This window comes from Aethina tumida, chromosome 4, assembly GCF_024364675.1.
Source record: "Aethina tumida isolate Nest 87 chromosome 4, icAetTumi1.1, whole genome shotgun sequence".
NCBI classification, from domain to species: Eukaryota; Metazoa; Arthropoda; class Insecta; order Coleoptera; family Nitidulidae; genus Aethina; species Aethina tumida.
In genome coordinates this window covers 12,693,775-12,717,310 of record NC_065438.1, presented here as the reverse complement: position 1 = coordinate 12,717,310, position 23,536 = coordinate 12,693,775, and the positions used below count along the sequence as shown (strand labels likewise).

The 23,536-nt window shown below is 25.8% G+C and overlaps 1 protein-coding gene across 1 annotated transcript in view; it reads left to right on the top strand.

Annotated features, from left to right (window-relative positions):
- The first annotated feature begins 534 nt into the window (after positions 1-534).
- LOC109602512 (uncharacterized) overlaps positions 535-23,536 on the top strand; it is a 99,527-nt gene continuing 76,525 nt past the window's right edge. Inside the window, exons 1-5 of the mRNA XM_049966401.1 lie at positions 535-589; positions 5,826-5,992; positions 10,328-10,763; positions 13,673-14,257; positions 23,350-23,457. Coding sequence (XP_049822358.1) covers positions 541-589; positions 5,826-5,992; positions 10,328-10,763; positions 13,673-14,257; positions 23,350-23,457 — 1,345 coding nt within the window. The 5' untranslated portion in view covers positions 535-540. The remainder of the gene's footprint in view (positions 590-5,825; positions 5,993-10,327; positions 10,764-13,672; positions 14,258-23,349; positions 23,458-23,536) is intronic.

The window sequence follows — 23,536 nt, the reverse complement described above, 5'->3', positions numbered from 1 at the left end:
TATAAATTACACCAAATTAAAGTAATAAATATTATTAAATTTAAAATAAAACTGATTAATTTTATCTTATCTTAAATTTCAAGAACCCAGGATGCTATGAATATGCCTTTTACAACGTTTTCAAAAAATTGTTGATTATATTGATGACTATTTCTTAAATAAAATTTATTTTAAATAAAACCAATTTTAAATTTAATTATTAAAAACGTAAATTACTTTTTCCGGTAGTTAATACTCAAACAATTTTATGGTAAAGTAAGTAACAAATTCGATACAAAGTAGACAGATTTATTGTAATTTGAACAATCCACTTGTCGCATTAAACCCAATAAAATCGATTCGCGTTCATCCGATTTGAGAAATAAAAATGCCGAAGCTATAATTAAAGTGCGCTTTCATTTTCTTTTTTTTTTTTTTTGTTTTTACAGATTTTCAGCGGTTCGCCCGGCATGCCAGCGACTGAAAGGACGCCGGCAAGAATTTTAATGAAAATATAAACAGCCAGACAAAAGGAAAAGCCTGTGAAAATCGATACCGGCTATGGAATCAGCGAGAGACCATTCCGTCCCGACTGCGGCCGATATGAAAGGTAATTGCATTTATTGCAAGTATAATTTTACGGTTTATCATAACTTTAACATTTAATTTTAACGTTTAGAGTCTCGATCGTATTTGTCCGTGTTACAGATTTGATCTTTGATAGGTTGATCCGGCGGTCGTAATGTATTGCCGGTTTAAATGTACAAAACAATAAATTTGTACTAAACCACATAGATTCCGGGGTTTGCGTTGTAGCCGCAGCCAATACACAATGATAGGTGATTTACCCTTGAACGTAACGTAAATTAATAATACTTGGGCCTAAACTATTATTATCGTCGGAATATCAACACAAGCTCAATGGGGCTGTTCAAATGCTGACGCGAAAGCCTTCATCACACTAATCGAATCTGAATCCCTTATAGTAAATAGGATTGTGTTTCATAACCAATTACTTTAATAGTTACTGTTCTTAGTAATTTATTATTATTAAGATTTTTTTACATTCTTAGATAAATTTTAATTTTATTTGTTTCAATTTACGTGTACTAGTTTTGTTAACTTGTTATTGCATGAAAATGTTTTATACATTTGTTTTAAATGAAACTTTGTGTAAAAAGCAATTAAAGCAACTTGTTTCAAGCATAGTTATGATAAAACATTTTGGAATAAATTTCAGTGAAACACATTTATTCGGGCTATTGTCAAACTTTTTGTAAATGAAGTAAAAATATGTGAAATAACAAAATAGAACAATTTATTTTCAATCAAATACATTTCATACAATTAATTCTTCATTAAAGTAATTTAATATTGGTGTATTAAGCATCACAACGGAACGTTTTTGTCTAACCAATATTTAAACAAATCAACATTTTACGTCCTGCATAAATTATTAAATAAAGTAAATTCTTTTTGCAGATTTACTCTAATAAAAAACTCAAATTCGGAAATTTTAATACTTACAACAATTTGAAAAATATTAATTAAGGAAATATTAATATAATACTAATCTTAATTACATTACAAATGACGCGAAACATAATAGGACACCTTTACAAAGTTAACAAATCAGAAACATGAAAATTGTCGAAATTATAGTAAAAATCGCGGACGCGTCTTCTCCCTTCAAAATCCACAAAACTGCAATGATTCAAATATTTGCCACCGACGCCGCTACTAATTCATAGCCAATTATAAAGATATGTATCAATACAAGGTACCCCTATCCAAAGCAATTGCGAACATCTCAAATTCATAGCCAACTATGAAAATACGTAAAATTTATAAATTGTATTTAATTTATTGGATATGTAATTATTATTAGATAATATGTTTAAAGAATAAACAAGTAAATGTTGCTTAATATAATTGCAATAATACCGCATTTAATTTTAATTTTATTAATATAAACCACATTTTAAAATATGAAATTTACATTTAACTATATTCACCAATTCAAATAAATAAAAAATTTCTTTTTAAATAGTTTACTATCAAGTTAAACACAAGCCCTAACAAATGTTTTGTCATTTATAGTTTTGTGATAAACATTTTTAATAAAACATACCGAAAATGTCTTCAAATTCACGGGAAATCATTGAAAATTATCGAAAAACTGAGCGAAAACCGCGGACGCGTCTATTCTATTTCGCCATTACAAATTCATAGCCAACTTCGAAAATAAGTTCCAATGTAAGGTACCCCTGACTAGCTCAATTGCCGCCGTAACAAATTTATAGTAAAATATAAAAATATGTAAAGTTTCTGTTTAAACATTAAAAAAGTAAATGTTTAATACAATAATAATGAGATCGATGCGTTTTAAAATGAAATTAATTCCTAAACTAACTTAATAATCAGTTCTATTCAACATACCTGGAAGTTTAATTAATTTTGGTAAAACAGTTTTAAAATCAAACAAATCAAACGAAAAACACCTCAAAAGATGCGAAACATGACACGACATCTTCACAAAGTTAACAAATCAGAAACATTTATGAAAATTGTCGAAATTATAGTAAAAATCGTGGACGCGTCTTCTCCCTTCAAAATCCACAAAACTGCAATGATTCAAATATTTGCCACCGACGCCGCTACTAATTCATAGGCAACTATAAAAATATGTATCAATACAAGGTACCCCTATCCAAAGCAATTGCCGGCATCTCAATTTCATAGCCAACTACGAAAATACGTAAAATTTATAAAGTGTATTTAATTTATTGGATATATAATTATTATTAGATAATATGTTTAAAGGATAAACAAGTAAATGTTGCTTAATATAATTGCAATAATACCGCATTTAACTTTAATTGTATTAATATAAACCATATTTTAAAATATGAAATTTACATTTAACTATATTGACTAATTCAAATAAATAAAAAATTTCTTTTTAAATAGTTTACTATCAAGTTAAACACAAGCCATAACAAATGTTTTGCCATTTATAGTTTTGTGATAAACATTTTTAATAAAACATACCGAAAATGTCTTCAAATTCACAGGAAATCCTTGAAAATTATCGAAAAACTGAGCGAAAACCGCGGACGCTTCTATTCTATTTCGCCATTACAAATTCATAGCCAACTTCGAAAATAAGTTCCAATGTAAGGTTCCCCTGTCTAACTCAATTACCGCCATAACAAATTTATAGTAAAATATAAAAATATGTAAAATTTCTATTTAAACAATAAAAAAGTAAATGTTTAATACAATAATAATGAGATCGATGCGTTTTAAAATGAAATTAATTCCTAAACTAACTTAATAATCAGTTCTATTCAACATACCTGGAAGTTTAATTAATTTTGGTAAAACCGTCTTAAAATCAAACAAATCAAACGAAAAAGACCTTAAAAGATGCGAAACATGACATGACATCTTTACAAAGTTAACACATCAGAAACATTTATGAAAATTATCGAAAATTATAGTAAAAATCGCGGACGCGTCTTCTCTGTTCAAAATCCACAAAACTGCAATGATTCAAATATTTGTCACCGGCGTCGCTGCTAATTGATAGCCAACTAGAAAAATGTGTAGCAATACAAGATACCCCTATCTAATGTAATTGCCGCCATTCCAAGTTCATAGCCAACCACGAGAATAGGTAAATGAATAAATATTACTGCAATATATAATAATAATAATAAATAGTACTACAATATATAATAATTGTGGTCTCTCATTCAATCATTTGTTTTAAACAAGTCTTTCTATTAACTATAATTGAACCAACTCGTTTAAATCATGCTAGTTATGATAAAATATTTTGTTTTATCAAGATAAATTTCACAGAAATAAATTTGTTTGTTCTATTGCCAAATTATATTTAAACATGCAAATAAAGAAAAAATATTATAGAATAATTCATTTGTTTAAGTATTATATTAAATTTAAGTCAAATAGACTTTAAAATATTAATTATCCATTAAACTAATCTAATATTGAAATATCAATGGCTAACCAACATTTAACGCCCTGAATGAATTATTAAAGAAGGTACCTAAAATAAACTTATATCTGATGTTTAGTGAATCAAGAGAAGCTCAGTTAGGCCTAATTAAACGCTGACCTCTACGTTAATCCTCTATTAAAATAATCTAATATTATAGAATTAAGCATCGCAATGAAAGATAAAAAGATTATTTTTCAAGAAAATTCTAAGTAATTTAATAGAAAAAAAATTCTTCTCGTAAATTAGTAATCAACTTAAAATGGAGCGCAATAAGAAATTATAATATTTCTGACAATTTGAAAAACAAATTATGAATATTACATTATTTACAATTAAATTTTTAAATTTTAACATAATTTTGTATTGTCATGGTAAATTTCAGCGAAATAGTGCCAAATGGATAAAGAATAAGTAATATAGACTTTACCACCATTCTCCAATAAACAAATGTAATAATAATATTAGACGTCTTAATGAAACATGACTAACCAATGCTTAAAGCTAACCTACATTTTGCACCGTGTATAAGTTATTAATTAAAGTACCTAAAATAAACTTGTTTCTGACTTTTAGTATGTTGCGAGAAACTCAGTGAAGTCTGATTAAACGCTGACCTCAACATTAATCCTCTATTAAACTAATTTAATATTATACTATCGGATTCTCAATGAAACATTATAAAAAGATCAGTTTTCAGGAAAATTGTAAATAATTAAATGAAGGAAATTTTTCTTGTAGATCTTCAGTAATATTGTGGGACGAATTCAAATAATTTTCACCATCTTTCAAGAAACATAAAATAATAATAAATTAAAAGAGACGAATTTATAAATTTATTTAATTTTACGTCATAAAAAAATAAGTGAATAAGCTCACATTTAACCTAATTTTTTAAATTACTGAATTACTAAAAATTATTCTATTCTGTGTCATTAAATTACAACTCAATCTGAGTAATACAGAAAGTAATTCAATATTTTTTGATTATTCCAATAAATATATAATAAATAAATAATAAATTTCAATTCTATTATTTGTATATTATGTTACACTGTAATATTACAATATTTTTATTTTAAAAATACAATTCTGTGACATTAAAGAGATATTAAGACATTAAGATATCAAAAGTGCACACTAAGACTTAGTTAAGTTAATATTCCCTGAATATAAATTGCTAAAAATAAATTAATTAACTTAATATGTCATTTAATTAATTAAGAATATTTTTATGCCACAGTTCTTGGTAACTCTTTAGTATATTTACATATTAAAATACATTTTAAATTAACTTTTTACAAACATTTAACCATACTGTGCTCATGAAACATCAAATATTTGACCTAAAGTTTGACAAAAATTAATCTCATTGAGTATCACAGACAGACAACACAAAGATTGTATTTCAGGACAATAGCTCTAAGACATGGAGAAGAACTTGATAATATACTGCCGTAATATTCTACGTGCGGTTTTGCAATAATGTACTTAAAATGGAATTCTACTCTACTCATATCTCAAATATAATGTTACAGAAATTTAAGCGCGATGTAAATAAATTGCTCAATTTAACAAGAACAACAACATTTAGATGGTTGCGAAGCAATAAAATCATCTTACGAACATAATCCATTATGTAAATCCGTAAAGTACTTCAATATTTATCTTTTCAATAAACGTCTTATTCCACTATTCGCTTATAGGAAATTTTGCATCAATCAGATGTCGATTGACGAGAAAAATCAAGACGTAAAACCGCAACGAAACCAGCATCATTTTCCCGCAGACCCGAATACATTATTGCTTTTTTACTTTCCAGACAAGAGGGCCTCCAGGATTCCGGTGCGACTGAAAAACAACGGCATCAATCCGAAACATAAGGCGCGCACGAAAAAACCTGCATCACCGAAAACGGTGACGGGCGACAGAAATCCAAACGTCACGAATAAACTGAAGCAAAAGACTGACGATGAAAAATCGATGAAGGTAGGTTATCTGAGCCAGCCAGGTTTATAGATTCGTGAACGGTTAAAACCCATTGACTCCGCATCAAATTGACATGTTTGATTTTAATAATTAGAGACCTACGTCGACGAGGGCGTCACTGATCAAAGCGACTAGTCAATTTGAATTGAAGTAACAAGCAAAACAAATTAGGCATGAATTCCATCAAAAGGTAATCAAGGTTTCAGCTTATTGATTCCGCTGGAGAACGGCAATTTTGACAATTTTAAAACTAAATTAGTTAATAAATCAATATACCCAATATATATTAATGATTTACCCTTATATGTTATATTTTATTTGTATAAAAATCAACATACTTTGAGAGTACACATTTTTCCATTTCCTCTTTTTAACCAAACTTGCAGTATCCCATACTTTTTGCCGTCAGTTTAATTTACTGCTTCTTTACTATTGTCATTCCACTGGACCAACCGTTGGTACCACCATAACTTCAGACCCAAATCCAATTTAAATATGTGAAAACTTCCTGACATGGCACGTGCAAATTTCATGTGTCAACGACGATATAAATCGCGGACCCAAACCAACGGGGACGTGATTAACAAGGAAGGAAGGGAATTAGTATTCGACAGTGAGGCTCGGTAAGAACAACCAACAGATAGAAGTGGGTTGGGCATTAAGCCGACCGATGCTGCAAATGGAATACAAACAGGATTAGTACCGTCCTTGCCGACGGTCTTTATGACCAGGTAATTGATACGTTGCACTTAAAAGTTAATTAGTCCGGACGACGATTAGAACAAGGATTGTGCTAGAAGTCATCGGGGTGTTGTCGGTGTTTGTATCGTAACGTGGAGCATGTGCCTGAGGGGCACAAGTAATGACAAATAGTTCCGGGATCATTATAGTTTGGAGTTTTCCATGTTCTGATATTGTATGTAATTATTTTTTCATAATTATGTACCTGCAGAATTTAAGATCTGAATTATGTGGTGCGTGATACTCTTTACATCTTTTAATTAAAACATGTTTAATTCAAAGTCAACCTCGGAAATTCGGGTTCATGGAAACTGGAAATTTTATTTAAATTACTTTTTTAGTGTATTTATTTTGTCTATTTATTGTATCACAAATTTGAGAGACATTTTAAAATTTCAGGAAAAAAATATCCTATATTTTTGTTACGAAATTTGTTTTCATTTTACAATTTAATTATTATAATAAAAAATAAAAAACAAAATATTTGTGTGTTATAAAATATAAAAATTTAAAAATAATTTATTTAATAAAAAAATTAAATTATTAATAATATATTATTTAAATTTATTTAAAAACAACATATTTTTACTGTTTTTTAGATTTTTACAATTTTAACATCATGAAATTTATTTATTTATACAAAAACTATAAAATATACTTTACATCTTTAATTAAAATCAGTTTAATTAAAAAAAAATTGAAATTTAGTTAAAAAAATATAAAAAATTAAAAATAAAATACGATATTTCTTAAAATAAACAAAAACTAATAAATGTAAAAAAATATGAAATTTTTAAAAATAACCAAAATGTAATTTATTTTTATTTATGATAAAAATCATAAATTAAAAATGGTGTTAAAAGATAATTTTGATAAAAAAATTTAATCTATTAATATATATTTTTCAAATTTATTTAAAAGTTAATACACATTTAAAATGTTTTTTGACTTTTTTACAAATCGATACGAATTATTAAAATAAATAATTTAATAAATTTTTAAATCATTAAAATAAATATTTTAATAAATTAAAATAGTTAAGAAAATATAAGAAATTCAAAAAAATACGATATTTCTTAATATCGATTAAATAAAGAAACACTAACAAATGTAAAAAATTATGAAATTTTTAAAAATAACCAAAATGTAATTTATTGTGTGAAATTCAATAATTAAAATATAAAAATAATTTAAAAACTGATGATAAAATATAATTTTGGTAAACAATTTTAAACTATTAAAATATATATTTTTTAAATTATTTAAAAGCAAATTTTAACAAAACATATAAAATTTTATATATAAAAATTTTAAAATATTCTTTACATCTTTTAACTAAAATTAGCTTAATTAATTTTTTTAAGGTATTATTTATTATACGACAAATTAATATTTACAACTTTTGCAAATGGCTTACGTGAAAACTAAAACTTTAACATTTAAACCACTTTTTAGTGTATTTATTTTAATTTATCATATCACAAATTTGCAACATTTTAATATTTGAGTAAAATAATATTTATTTTGTTTTCTTTTATGAAATTTGCCTAACTTAATCTAAATATTTTAATACTATTTTTTTCACTTTAATACTTAAAATTGAAAAAAAAAAATAAACAAAATATTTATTAATTTACTTTATTAATTTTTTTTAAACTATATATTTTTTTAAATGTTTTTTTTTAACTCTCTTTACAATTTAAACAATATATCTTTGTATAGAAAAGTGAATTCTTCAAATTTATTTTGTATCTGATCTGATTTGTAATTTTAATTTTAACAAAGAGAAGGTAAAGTTTTTCAAGATTAAGTACAATATTTACAATTCAAACTAAAATATTTTGAATTGAATATTCATATAATATTATTTTTAAATAAATAAGTATAATATAGTAATAAATGTTATAATTTATAACTTAATTACATTGATATTTTTTAATTTAGGGAAAACACGAAACTATTATAATTAAAAATATTAATTAGTTTAAATTTTAATTTTTTAAATCTCTTTTTTTCATTTTTGTAATAAATATTCATAAAATGTAACATTTTATAAAATATTATATGTTCATTAGTAATTAATTTTAGATAATTAAAAAATGTTTTAAAGAATTTTAAAAAGAATTTAGTTTTCTTATTTTAGATTATTTGAATAAATTTAAATGCACCACATTCCACCTCGATAACCATTTTTTTGTTACAAATGCTCTTTTCATGTATTGTATTTCATAGAAATATTTTCTATCAAATACTTTACACATTTGGAAGAAGACCATTATTAAATTGTGATGAATCAATTACTAGAAATTTGACAAATTAATTCCAGTTCAGTGTGGTTAACAAAATTAGGTGTTTAACAATCCTCTTCATCCACGTAAAACAATGATGCTGGAACAGTGTCTAAAACAAATCTTAATTTAGAAGACTTTGAACAACTGGATGATGGACTACACGAAGAAATTCAGATAATTTCTGGTGGTTCATGAAAAAATTTTAAATTCTTAAGTTAAAAATGTTAAATAGTGATTTCTACCTTATCCACCATATAGCCCAGATATTTCTTCACGTTTCTTCATTTTCCGATTCTTCACGTAATAAACAGGTTAATTCTGGAAAGGAAGTCAAATCTGTGACTTTATTTCATGAGGTATGAATTTGCGTGTACAGCATTAGCAAAAAATTGTTATTTTGTTAAATAAAAGTTATTTTAAAGGAAGTTATGTAACGTAATTAAATGAGTTTTACATAAATACACATAAGTATAATATGCATAAATGTACTAGTTATCATAAGTCGTATTTTTGACACAAATTTCCTTATTATTGTATTTTAACATGTAACAGTTACTAAAAAAATATACATTATCAACAGCAACAACATTACATAATCCCGTATGGCTTGTTTACAGTGCATTTGTCCGATTTGACAATCGCATCGAAACAATTTAGATAATTCATATCTAACCCGGAAAATCGTCAATCCCATATTTTCTAGCGGAAAACTAAACACAATGGATCAAGATTAAAATGCTATTTGTGATTATAATTCATGCAGACAGCTCCAACACGTTGTTATATTTTATCACACCGATAGTCATGGGAAATAGTTCTATCATATTCTGATATTGGTTTATATATGTATATTCACCTTTGTTATAACGTCATGGCATATACATTATTAACAGTGTTATTACTAATTCATCACCGGTTTATGAAATATAACCAGTTCGAAAATTTAATGACATGTCGACTGTGGTCTAAATTCGTTTGCAATTAGTTTTGCCGCTCACCAATCACACACCGCTCATTATGTAATAATGCAATCAGCAACAATTTATTATTTACTACGCGTATATTATTTAATTTGTATTGGACTAGTTAAAAAGTGCTGTGACCTATAAAAATGCAATTTAGTTGTACATTGCTCCAGGAAAAAAAAGGTTTACACACTTTTTAAAAGTCATATACGACAGTGTTTCAAAGTACAAAATTTTAAGTGGTATTTTTTGGAACAGTGTATTTCTTTCCCCCTTCTTTGTCGACTGATTTGTATGCGAAGATTTAAAGAAGATTAACGTGTCCCTTTTGCATTTAGATACAGGATTGGTCGGATAACGTGTCCGATAAAGCGAAGTCCCAATCGAAAAACAAAACCAATGACCACCATAACTCAAATCATCCGAAGCCCATCTCCGAAGACTGTAAATTAAATCGGACAGCACTCGGCGGACCACCGACTGCTGATAACGCGCCCCCGTCCGGGCACCATCCGGAGACGTTCGAATTTCGGGAGACGCTTATACAAGAAAAAATATTGTATCATCGTGTCGGGGAGAATGGAAACTCGGAGATTACATTGGACTACGGCGGGAACGTAGTGGATTTGTCGCATCAAACTAATGATGCAGACGTCGCTTGGATGGAGTCGGAGATTAGGACCAATTACTTGGATACACAACAATTAAGAGAGATTGAATTGGACGATACCATCGTTATTGAGGCACCCGAAGAGTTCAGGACTGCCGAAACAGGTTAGATAAAAAATTATTGCTAAGTGGATCACACAATTGAGGTAAAAACAGTTCATGTGGGCAATATTGGTTAGATTAGAGCTTTTGGGGCGCAATAATTTAAAAATATTTGTTCCACCTCTTTTTTTAGTACATATTTGATATAGCAAATAATTTTTCACTACATTTTATATAGATTTATATTAATGTTCTTTTTTTTTCACTAAACTAACTAAAAATTACTAAATTATAGATTCAGAAAAGAAATTATAAAAAAATGTGAAAACTACAACTAAAACGATATTTTATAAAAAATACATGAAAATAAAATGTTATTTCAATATTTCCTAATAAAAAATATATAAAAAAATAATATAATATTAAAAAATGGTAACAATTTTTTATTATTTTTAAGATCAACAAATTAAAATATATTTTATTAAATAAATTATAAATGAATAATTTTTCAGAAATATTAAAAAATATATAAATTTTAAATTGAATAACAAAACAACAAATAAAAAATGAAAATTTAAAAGATAATTAGGAATAGTTTCTAAAAAAAATAAGTGAATACAAATTATTAAAATAAATAAATTGATAAAAGTTTCAAATTGTTAAAAAACGTAAAAATTAAATACGATATACCCTTATATCAATAAAATAAAAAATAATAAATTAAAAAAAAACTTATGAAGTTAACAAATATAAATAAAAGAACTAAAAAACTAAAATTTTAAGAAGCATTGGAAATAGCTCCTAAAAATATTAAATGAAAAAAATAAAGGAATTGTTAAATTAAATAATATTATAAATATACAAAAATAAAAATCTTATTTTTTTAAATTATAAAATTAACAAAACTATAGAAAATAAAGAGAATATATTAAAATAACTTAAAAAATTGTTAAATTGTTAAAAGATTAAAAATAATTAGAAAAATTATTAAATATTATTAAAAATTAATTAATTATTAAATATAATTATACATGTAAAAAATTATAAATTATATTGCAATACTTTTGAAAATTTCCAGATATTAATAAAATAAACAAAAAAAATATATATACTTTTAAGAAAATTGAAAAAAGTTCCTAAAAAATGAAATAAAAAATACAATATTTCTTAATATCAATAAAATAGATCAAAAATAATAAAAAAACCTTACAAAAGTATTAAAAAAAATAAAAAATAATATAAAATTAAAAAATGTTAAACTGTTAAAAAATTAAAAATGATTAGAAAAAATATTAAACAAAAATGTTTAAAAAATTTTTATTTAATTTTTATAAAATATAAAAAAAGTAATCAAAAATACGTAAAATGTTTAAATTAGAAAAATTATTAAATAAATATATATTTTAATAAATATTAATGACTTACTAATTTTGAAAAATATGCTTAAAATATAAATTCTATAGCAAAATTTCCAAATATAAATGAAACAAAATAAATAAAAAAAATGTTATAAAACAATTTAAAAAGTTGATAAAAGGACAAAAGGATTGATATGAGTCTTTTTTTATTATAAGACACAATAATAGTTTTATCGTAGCATTATATTAAGGGATTATTAAAAGAAAGTACTACTATTTCTTAAAGTAATAAAAGATTTGTTTGTAATATGCCTCTGTTTATTGTTAAACAAGTTAATCATAACAATTGATGAATTAATAAAAATAAATAATGCTATTACTTAAAAGAATAAGAGGATGGTTTTTATAATAGCCTTCATTGACGAATTAATAAAAGTAAGTAAAGCTCAAAAGATTAAAAGTCTAAATAATTAAAATATTAATGACTTACTAATTTTGAAAAATATGCTTAAAATATAAATTCTATAGCAAAATTTCCAAATATAAATGAAACAAAATAAATAAAAAAAATAATATTGGAAGAAGCTTCAAAAGTTGTGAAATAAATAATTTAAACTTATATTATGTTTTCAAACATATATAAAATTTATAAAAACAAGACTCTAAAAAATGACATAAAATCAAAAATAAAAATTCTCCAAATATAAAAGTCCAGTAATCTGTTAAATGCTCAAAAAAGTAACTAAAATTATAAGGAGAACTAAATTAAACCATAATTTGATGATGATTTGATGTCTAAAAATATATAGGTCTCTAATTTTTTAAGAAAAAAAAATAATATTTTATAAGGATACTTTTCAAGATTTTCAATTACCAATAAAATAAATCAAAAATTTAAAATTTAATCTTTGGATAATGCAGTCATATGATGATTAAATAATTTGGTTATTTCGGAATTTTAGTAAATTTATGTTTTCTAAAATTTTTGGATTGTAGAAAATTTTTACATTTTTAATGAATCTCTACTTTTTAATGATTTTCTTGGAATTTCAATTCTTTTTTAGTGATTTTTCATTTTTTTATAATTTCAGTAATAATTTATTCAATAAATTCCTAAAAAATCACTAAAGATATGTGTTGGTTTCTCCAAATTACTAATTACTCCAATTTTTTCAATTTTATAACTCCCTACATAGAGAAAATTTATAGTTTTAGTACGATTTTTCGACATTTAGTCATTTGGTAATTTGGTCATTAGAAAAATTTGGTTATAAGAAAATTAGGTCATAAGGTTAAATAGATCATAAGGTAAAATCGGTCATCAGGTGAATTTGGTCATGAGGTAAAATCGGTCATAAGGTAATTTTTTCATTATCTCTTATATGACTCTAAAAGAATCAAGTATTAGCAAAATTTTTTTATATCTCACAGTCGAGAATTGTCTGAGAAATCCAAAAATTCGGTAAAGAATATTTTTAAGTTAGACAATTATATATAAATTATATAAGATATACTTGTTTAAGAGATAAATATGTACCAATTAATATAAACACAATTTAATGACTGAATTACTAAAATATATTGGTGAATTGTTTGCAATCATCTCGTTGACAGACACGGAATCCCCAACGGAGTCACAGTCCCCCGAGCTCATCGACGGCACCGCCGTCGAGCCACCGCAGACCGTACCGGAAGAAGAACGCGAACCGGGCCCAACGTGCGAGCCGAACCGCAACGCCGGCGGCGCAGTACCACCGGAAATGGAGGCAACGACTCGCCGCACACCAGACAAAGACGTCGCCATGGATCAGAACGAGACACCGGTCGAACGGGTCGACGTAAATAACGCAGAACCCGCGAGCACCGCTTTAGAAGCGTACGGTACGTCGTCGGGTGGGCATTTAAACTTTCACGACGTAAACAATGATGAAATCGGTCGCGGGAGAGCGGTACCGCTGAACAGTGTCAATAGCACGGGCGCGGATGCGAGTGCGATTTCGGTACGATCGGATTTACCAAGTGGCGAAGAAGTGGTTGTTGTTCTTTGTGATGTGCTCGGTCGCGACGTAAACAAGAGTGTCGAGTGTGCACACGTGGGTGGTACCGGTAATACGCCTACCAGTGATTTTATTAGTGACAGATCGTGTTTAAATATGCAACTCGACAGTGTTTGTGCGACTGCCTCCGGTTCCAGTGAAGGTATCCATTTGTTTTTTATGTTTTCTGTTATTTTTTTTTTGCGCGTTTCAAACCCGTTTTTGCGACTGCACCATAACTAGGGAAAGTTGCTAGGAATCTGATGGTCGGTCGTGAAAAATGTGAAAGCTGAAAATGCACAGAAAATTACCTAAATATAATAGTTTCTAAATCGCTCCATTGATTTTCCTTTCGACTCGTCGTCGATCTTTACTCAACGCTGTTCAACCAGTTAAGAAAGACAATTTAAAGTAGGACACCGGCGAACGATGCCTAATTAACAGATTGATTTGAAGCTTTTGACATATCAGTGTTAACGAGTTTTTACAGGCTATTTACAAACTTTCTCGCTTCGATTTAAACGAATCAATATTAGTGGAGTACCAAAACCAACGCAACGCAGTGTTTGAGAGTTCAGTTTACGATGTTGTTTGATTTGTAAAATTTCAATTTGGTTAAACCTTTTTCATGGTCGTAACACAAACAAAACACGTGAATTGATGATGCATTTGAATTTTGTTAGACTTTTATTGAGGATTTTATAAGAGTAAACCATCCTATTATTACTTCAAAAAATAAAAGTATTGTGTTTTTTTTATTATATAACACATCAATAAAGTTATTGCATCCTCAATTGAATTAATAAAAGTAACCAATGATATTATCTAAAAAAATGAATGTTTTAAATTTTTATAATAACACATTAAAATGTTGATCATAACCATATAAGGAATTAAATAAATAATGCTATTATTTTCTATCTTTTTTATTGCATAATATACTAATAAGTTGATCATAACCTTAATTAAAGAATTATAAAATTGAAAAATTAAAAAAAAAATAATAAAAGTATTGATTTTTATTAATAATTTTGCAGAAAACACATTTAATGGTTGATCATGGCCTTTTTATTAATAAAAAGCATTACTTAAAGTAATAAAATAATTATTTATAGATCTTTTTTATTATAAAACTCATTAACAAATTGATCATTACATTAATTGAATAATTATTAAAGGTAAGCATTTAAAAAAGATTTGTTTTGTTTTTAAATTTTATTACAAAACACTTTAACAAGTTAACCATTTCATTATTTGTGGAATTAATAGAAGTAAGCAATTATAATATTTATAAATACAAATGAATTGTTTTGATTTTTTTAGTACAGAACATTAAAGTGTTGATCATAGACTTATATTTAGAAATTAATAAAAGTAAGCAATGATATTAATTAAAAAAAAAAACAATGAAAGGTTATTCGCTGGTTCTTTTTTATTATAAAGCACATTATCAAATTGATCATAACCTTTATTGAGGAATTAATAAAAGAGTAAACAATGCTATTATTTAAAAAGAATAATAAAAGTATTGTTTTTATGAATTATTTATTACAAAACACATTTAAAGGTTAATCACAACCTTATATTAAGGGATTACTAAAAGAAAGTATGTTCTTACTTAAAGTAATAAAATACTTGTTTTTTATATATTTTTTATTGTAAAACACATTGACAAATCGCATTTAAAAAAAGGCTTGTGTTGTGTTTCAATTTCATTACACACTTTTACAAGTTATTTATTGCCTTAATTGAGGAATTAATATAATTAAACAATGTTTTTAGTTAATTAATTTTATTGTAAAATAAATTAGTAAATTGTTCAGAGCCTTATTTGAGTAATTAATAATTATTCTTTTTATTACAAAATATATTAAAACGTTGATCATATTATTCAATCAATTAAAAAATTAATAAAAAAATTGATTTTATATATTTTTTATTATAGAACATATTAATAAGTTGATCATAGCCTTAACTGAGAAATTAATAACGGTAAGCAATACTATTACTTAAAAAATAAAAAAATTGTAATTATAAAACAATTTAAAAAGTTGATAAAAGGATAAAAAGATTGATATAAGTCTCTTTTTTATTATAAGACACATTAATAACTTGATCGTAGCATTATATTAAGGGATTATTAAAAGTAAGTAATACTATTTCTTAATAAAAGATTTGTTTGTAATATGCCTTCTTTTTATTGTTAAACAAGTTAATCATAACATTAATTGATGAATTAATAAAAATAAGTAATGCTATTACTTAAAAGAATAAAAGGATGGTTTTTTGGTTTTCTTTTATTATAAAACAAATAACAATTTTATAATAGCCTCCATTGGCGAATTAATAAAAATAAGCAAAGCTCAAAAGATTAAAAGAATTATTCTATTATTATTAAAAAATTCTTTGACAAGTTGATCAAAGCTCTATATTGAGAATTTTATAAAACTAATCAGAAAATAAAAGGATTGTTCTGTGAAAGAAATGACCTTCATGAAAAAAATGAAAGTATTGATTTATATTTATTTTTTATCATTAAACACATTAATACATTTAAACTAGTTTTTTACTCAAATGTCGAATTTATGGATTAGTAATTTCAAAAAGAGATAAATATAATCCCTTTCTTGCATCAGTGTCATCCATCCATAGTGTGCCATGTTCGCAGAATGTTTTTGTACGTCAGCTTTTTACACTAATTTTTACGCGTCAGTCAATCGCTATTTTTCATTATCGACATACTGTTGCAAATTTCAAATCCGTATTTTGTTCATAAATACTGATTAAATAACGTGTTTTCGTGCTAACTCTTAATATGCTCATGTGAGTGTTTTCTTTTATTTATGTGCCACATTCGGTAACCCCTTGGTGGTGGTTTGTGTACGTTGTTGCGTTTTAATGGTGCTTCTATTAAAATTTAATTAAAGAATTCAAAAACGACTGGAGGCGGGCATTGAATAAATTTAAAAGTACATTTATAAATTAATGCATAATTCATCAAATTATCGAAATGTTTTATTAAGTACTGTGATTAATCTCTGTAAAAAACTTTAGTTAAATTTAAACAAATATTTTTCGCATAAATTTACGAATAATTAACGGACATAATGATGTAAATTAAAAAACTGTTGTATTTTTTTATGTTCATAACGTCATGCAGTGTTAAAATTATTTTAACTAGGTGTTAGTGTATGAAAAATATATAAATTATGACTGCACATTTTCTGGTTAAAATGATACTAGTTATTAGTTAGAATTAATAATAATGACCATAAATAATAAATAAATAAGTTATAACATTATTAAAAAATAGTTTAATAAACATTCTGTGGTGCTGGAATATTAATTTAAATAGTCTATAGTTATATATTTTATTTTATGATTTACCTGTTACATCCAATTACTCTAAGACAGACTGTTAAATCTAAACAAATTATCTATTAACTTATTTAATCATATACATTAAATTACTTTTGTTAACATTATATGTTAAGCATTTATTTATTTGTATGTCAGGTTTAATGACTTTAATACTACTATGAACAGGTGACACTCACATTTAATTATTTTTCTATGCTTTCTCCATGAAGATTTACATTTGAAATGCTTTAAAATGATTGTTTATGTTAATTGAATAAACTTCTGTTGGTTGGAAAGTTAATCAAATTTAGTGAAATTATTGCAAATTATATTTAGTTCAAGGTTGTCAGATCTAGTGATAAAATATATTATGTATCAATTAACAAACAATGAAGGTATGTAAAACTACAAACATTTTTCTGACTTACAGATTAACAGATATAAGAATCTTTATTATTATATTAAAACTGTCTTGAATTAAACATATAACATAAATTTGCACTAATTTATATATTTTTTTTAATTTAATTTAGACTAATTTAGACACCGATTACTTAAAAAATAAAAGAATTGTTTTGTACATGTTTTTATTATAAATCACATTAATAAGTATATATATATATATATATATATATATATATATATATATATATATATATATAGTATATCCTTAAATAAGGAATTAACAAAAGTAAGAAATGATTTTATCAAAAAATATGTATATTGTTCCTAAAATTTTTTTATAAAATAAAATGTATTACATAAAAAAATAAACGAATTGTTATTATAAAGTTGATATATATATATAAAGTCGATAATACCCTTTTATTAAGTAATTAATAAGAGTAAGCAATGCTATTTAGAGATTTACATTTTAAATCATTTAACATGATTGTTTATGTAAATTGAATAAACTTTTATTGTTTGGAGACTTAATAAAATTTAGTAAAATTATTGTAAAATAAATTTTGTTCAAGATTGTTAAATATTTTATTAATTAATTTTATATCAACAATGAAGGTATGTAAAACTACAAAAACAATTATATAAATAATTTTTCTGAATGCTAGATTGAGAAATTTGAACAATCTTTGTCGTTACATCAAAACAGTCTTGAATTAAACACATAAATTTGTACCAACTTGTATTTTATTTTAAAATTTAATTTAGACTTTCAATTAACTTTTATTTAACAGCCCAAATAAATTACTCCATGAAGTTTACGCAGCATCTGTTGACGTTAGCCAATTACATTTTATAGGTGATAATCTGAACAGTTGTTTGTTAATAGTCTCTCTGTAAGTTACACTCTTGAAAGTAAATCGATGCCACTTAAAAAAACTGTTACAAAAGACACAATTTAATGCAGTCAAATTAACATGGAATGAGTAGAAAGCGTCTGTCAGGAAGTATCGAGTCTCAGCAGCCATAGTAGATTTATATAATAAAATAAATCAGGATCGATTTAGTGGCCGAATCGTCAAATAATTTTATTCCGCCAAAAACCACTTCAATCGAAAGTCAACCGGACCGTGTTGAACACCTCTGCGTCGGTTTGTGCACGTTGGTCGGAGAAGCTGTGGGCCGTGATTTGTTTACCGTACCGAATTCGAAGTGGCACATCTGCCACAGGTCCGTTAATTATTGTCGTATCGATTTTACAATTTGCCGTTTCACATTTGAATTCGTCGCTGTATAATTAATTTTTATCCTCATGCCTCGGTTACACATCTATCAAATTAACACGTAAAAAAGACCACATATAAATGATTTATTCCATTCCAGAGGATGGTGGAGAGTACAGTTGCACCAGATTAAATAATCTTAATTTAAGATTCGCGGCAACTGCGTGTAATAAATTCCCACAGTGCAAATTTGCCAACGAAATCGAATATGCAAAAGGTAATTTAAATGTTAATGAACCCATTATGAAAATATCTTGTATTGGGATTCCTGATTAAATGTTTACGCTCGTTTATAAGTGCCAGTTTATGGTTAATATATCAGTTAGGTTGTAGTTTAACGTGAGTTAAATACTGATTTTTTTCGTCGCTTTGTTACCAACGTGAACCGATATCGTATGTGGTTTTAAATTACAAATTTACTCGCCGATAATTATGCACTTGATGCACCTTGAAACAAAAGTCGGATTATAATTCAATAAATTATTTAATGCATCACATAATCTGAACACGTGTGTGTGGAATTTATCGCTGTGAGGCGCCCAGTGCTGCGTTTGGCCCAAACACGAGTTGAACAAGCATTGCAGCTTGAAGATAATAGAAGTGATTCAGGTTAACATAATTTCGCTTATTTAATTTGTTTACAATAAAAATGGGACGGAAGTTCCACGAAGTTGTGTGTTGCGCAAGCACAAAGATCAGTTCTTGTATAACCAAACGTATATTTCTCTGTTTCGTGGAAGTTTCATTGGATGATATTCGTTTCAACGAACTAAGCAAAGAAGCATACAAACACTTTATATTTCTTTGAATTCTTAGTAAATAAACATTTGTGCTTTCTTACTTTACTTTAAAATTATTCCATTCGTTTTTTAAGAAAAAGTGATTTATGTTTTTATGTTTTAACTTTTACTTTAAGGCAAACTGTAGAACTGACCCATTATGTATGTATGTCAACCTTTTACTCGAATTTTTACGCTTCAGTCAATCGGTACTTTTATAAGTGAAATACACTCGCAAATTTTGAATCAATATTTATTCATTAATATCGTGTGCTGGTGCATATTCCTAATGTACTATTGTGAGTGCAAACTTTTATTTATGTGTCACCTCTGAGTGTTGGTTATTGTTACGTTGTTGTGTTTTAATGGTGCACCTATTGAAATTTAATTAAAGGATTTATAAACAATTGGGAGCAGACATTGAATAAATTTAAAAATACATATCTAAATTAAAATACATACATAATTCATCAAAACAATCAAAACAATCGAAACGTTTTATAAAAACTGTGATTAATTTCTGTAAAAAACTACAAGCTTAAATTAAATTTAAACAAACGTTTTTCACACAAATTTACGAATAATTAGCGGACATGTATGATGTAAATTAAAGAACAGTTCCATTTTTTATATTCTTAATGACATGTTGCTGTAAAATTATTTTAACTAGATTTTTGTATATGAAAAATACATAATTTATGATTGCACATTTTCTGGTTAAAATAATACTGATGTTATTAATTAAAATTAATAATAATGGTGTCATAAATAATGTTATTAAAAAATAGTTTAATAAACATTCTGTGGTACTGGAATATTAATTTAAATACAGTCTGTTGATACTTATTTTATTTTATGAATTACCTGTGACAATAGATATCCTATTAATAGTTTCACTATGTTCCTACAACTAATATGATAATTATATCACTGACTTTAGGGCAGACTGTTAGATCTAAACAAATTGATCTATTAACTTTCTGAATCATATTGATTAAATTACGTTTGTTAGCATTGCATGTTAACAAGCATTTATTTATTTGTTTCCCAGATTTAATTTAATTTAATTAACCTGTTATGAACAGGTGACATTCACATTAAATTATTTTTCTATACTTTCTCCATGAATATTCACATTTTAAATGCTTTAAAATGATTGTTTATGTTAATTGAATGAACTTCTGTTGTTTGGAAAGTTAGTCAAATTTATTTAATTTATTGCTAATTAAATTTAGTTCAAGGTTGTTGACACTATTGATAAATTACATTATTTTATCTATTATATATTACATAAAATGAAAGTGTGTAAAACTACGACAATATAAATAATTTCTGTGACTGGCAAATTGACAGATTTAAAAAATGTTATATTAATTTGTACCAACTTGTACTTTCTTTTTAAATTTTATTTAGGCTTTCAATTAATTTTTAATTGACAGCACAATTAAATAAATAAAATGTTTTGAGTTAATTTATATTATAAAACACACTTTATATTAAGAAATTAATAAAAGTAATCAGTGAATTACTTAATAAAATAAAAGAATTGTTATTATAAAAAATTAACAAGTTAATATCTGTTAATGTTTTATTATAAAACATATTAACAGGTTCATCATTGCCTTATATTAAAGAATTAATAAAAGAAATCAATACTTAAATAAACTGATTACTTTGAATTACTTTTTTTTTTCATCATTTATCATTTATTCTGATTGATTATGTTAATAGAATAAACTTCTGTTGTTTGAAAAGAAATTATTTTATTACATTTTCTGGCTAAAATAATTGTTTTTAGTAAAAATTAATAATATTGGTGTCATATTATTAAAAAAATAGTTCACAAAACATTTTGTGACATACGATTTAAACACTGGCGATGGTTATTTATTTATTTTATAAATTAACTGTGGCAATAGATTTAGTTTCACGTTAAATTATTTTCCTACAACTAATATAGTTACATTCAATCAGTCTAGGGCAGACTGTTAAATCTAAACAAATTGATCAATTAACTTATTTAATCGTATTGATTAAATTACTTTTGTTAACGTTGGATGTGAACAAGCATTGATTTATTTGTTTCCCATGTTTAATGACTTTAGTACGTTCTCTGAACAGATGACATCCAAATTGCAATATTTTTCTGTGCTTTCACCATGAAGATTTACATTTTAAATGATTTAGTATGTTGTTTATGTTAATTGAATAAAATTATCTTGTGTGGAAAGTTAATCAAATTTAGTGAAATTAGTTGTAAATTAAATTTAGAATAAAATTGTTGGAACTATTGATATAAATAGACGATTGTGTAACTACGTAAAAACCTGCATTTTATTAAAACAATAAAGCTGTAACATTTTTTCACGTCGCAAAACCACAAACACGTCAACAAAAATAAAATAATTTTCTAGCATCAGAATCACACGTACTTAAATAGATATTTTTTCTATAAAAAATTTAAGGAAATTTCTAGTAGTTATAGGATCAATAACAGAAAAATCAATAAACATTATACATACTGTCATCTAATTCAAGTAGTACAGCTCATATTTTTAATATATTTTAATACTTTAGATAATCTATACTTACAGTATGTTCTTCAAATGCATTGTGGAGGTAAATATATTTTCCTTCATCTAATATTAAAGATGGACTGATTTAAAAAATGTTCCAAAGTTATATCCAGTTTTAAGAATGCTTGACAAGCAAAAAAACAGTCCTTGTATAGTCAATCATATTTTTAACTTCGAACTTTATGTTTAAGTATATATTTCAAATATTCAATGGATAATATAGGCCTCAAAGAAGTAAATAAACCAGTGATTTCCTGACGAAATAACTTATGTTTCTTTGACTTGTTTGTGACAAAGTTTTTCAACGTTTTCACTCGGAAATTACTTATCGTACTTTTTTATAATACAAATCTTAACGTAGGTTTGGAATGTATCAATGACAGAGTTACTGATTTAAAGAGAAACGCAATTAGTATATAATAACATTTTTTATACGATCACAAGATAAATCTTAGGTAATCCCTGAAAGCCTTGAGCGTATTACATTAGTGTAAAACATTCAATAGTAACAACAATCAAAATGTTTTTAATGACTCATGCTCATTACGTTGCTACATGCTGCCCCGAGCATTTAAAGCGATTAAAACGGTTTTATACGGATTTCGCTGTAAATTTTTATGTTTACGATAAAAGAGAATTAATAATATAAAACTTATTTTTACAATCCGTCAGAAGTGCAGCAACTCCCGTTTTATTCCGTAGTCTTCATTGAATAACTTTCCTTTCTGAAAACTTTTCAGTTGATAACTTTAATTGGTTAAAGAAAGTTTCAAGCTTTCAGTCTCAACATCCAGTTGTTTACAAGTTGAATGCATTAATTTTTGTTTGTAATATTGACTGGGACTTTTTTTGCAGTTAACGAACAGTGTTCGTCAGATTTGGATGGAGGATGCCTTAATATTTCCAGTTCGCCGGATCAATTGCTCCAAGACAACAGCGTTGATACAACGGATAACTGTTCTGGTATGTTTGTTTTTTTCATTTTATTTAATTGGTAACACAACGGTTATGTCATGTTCGTATTATTTAACTTCAACAAAAA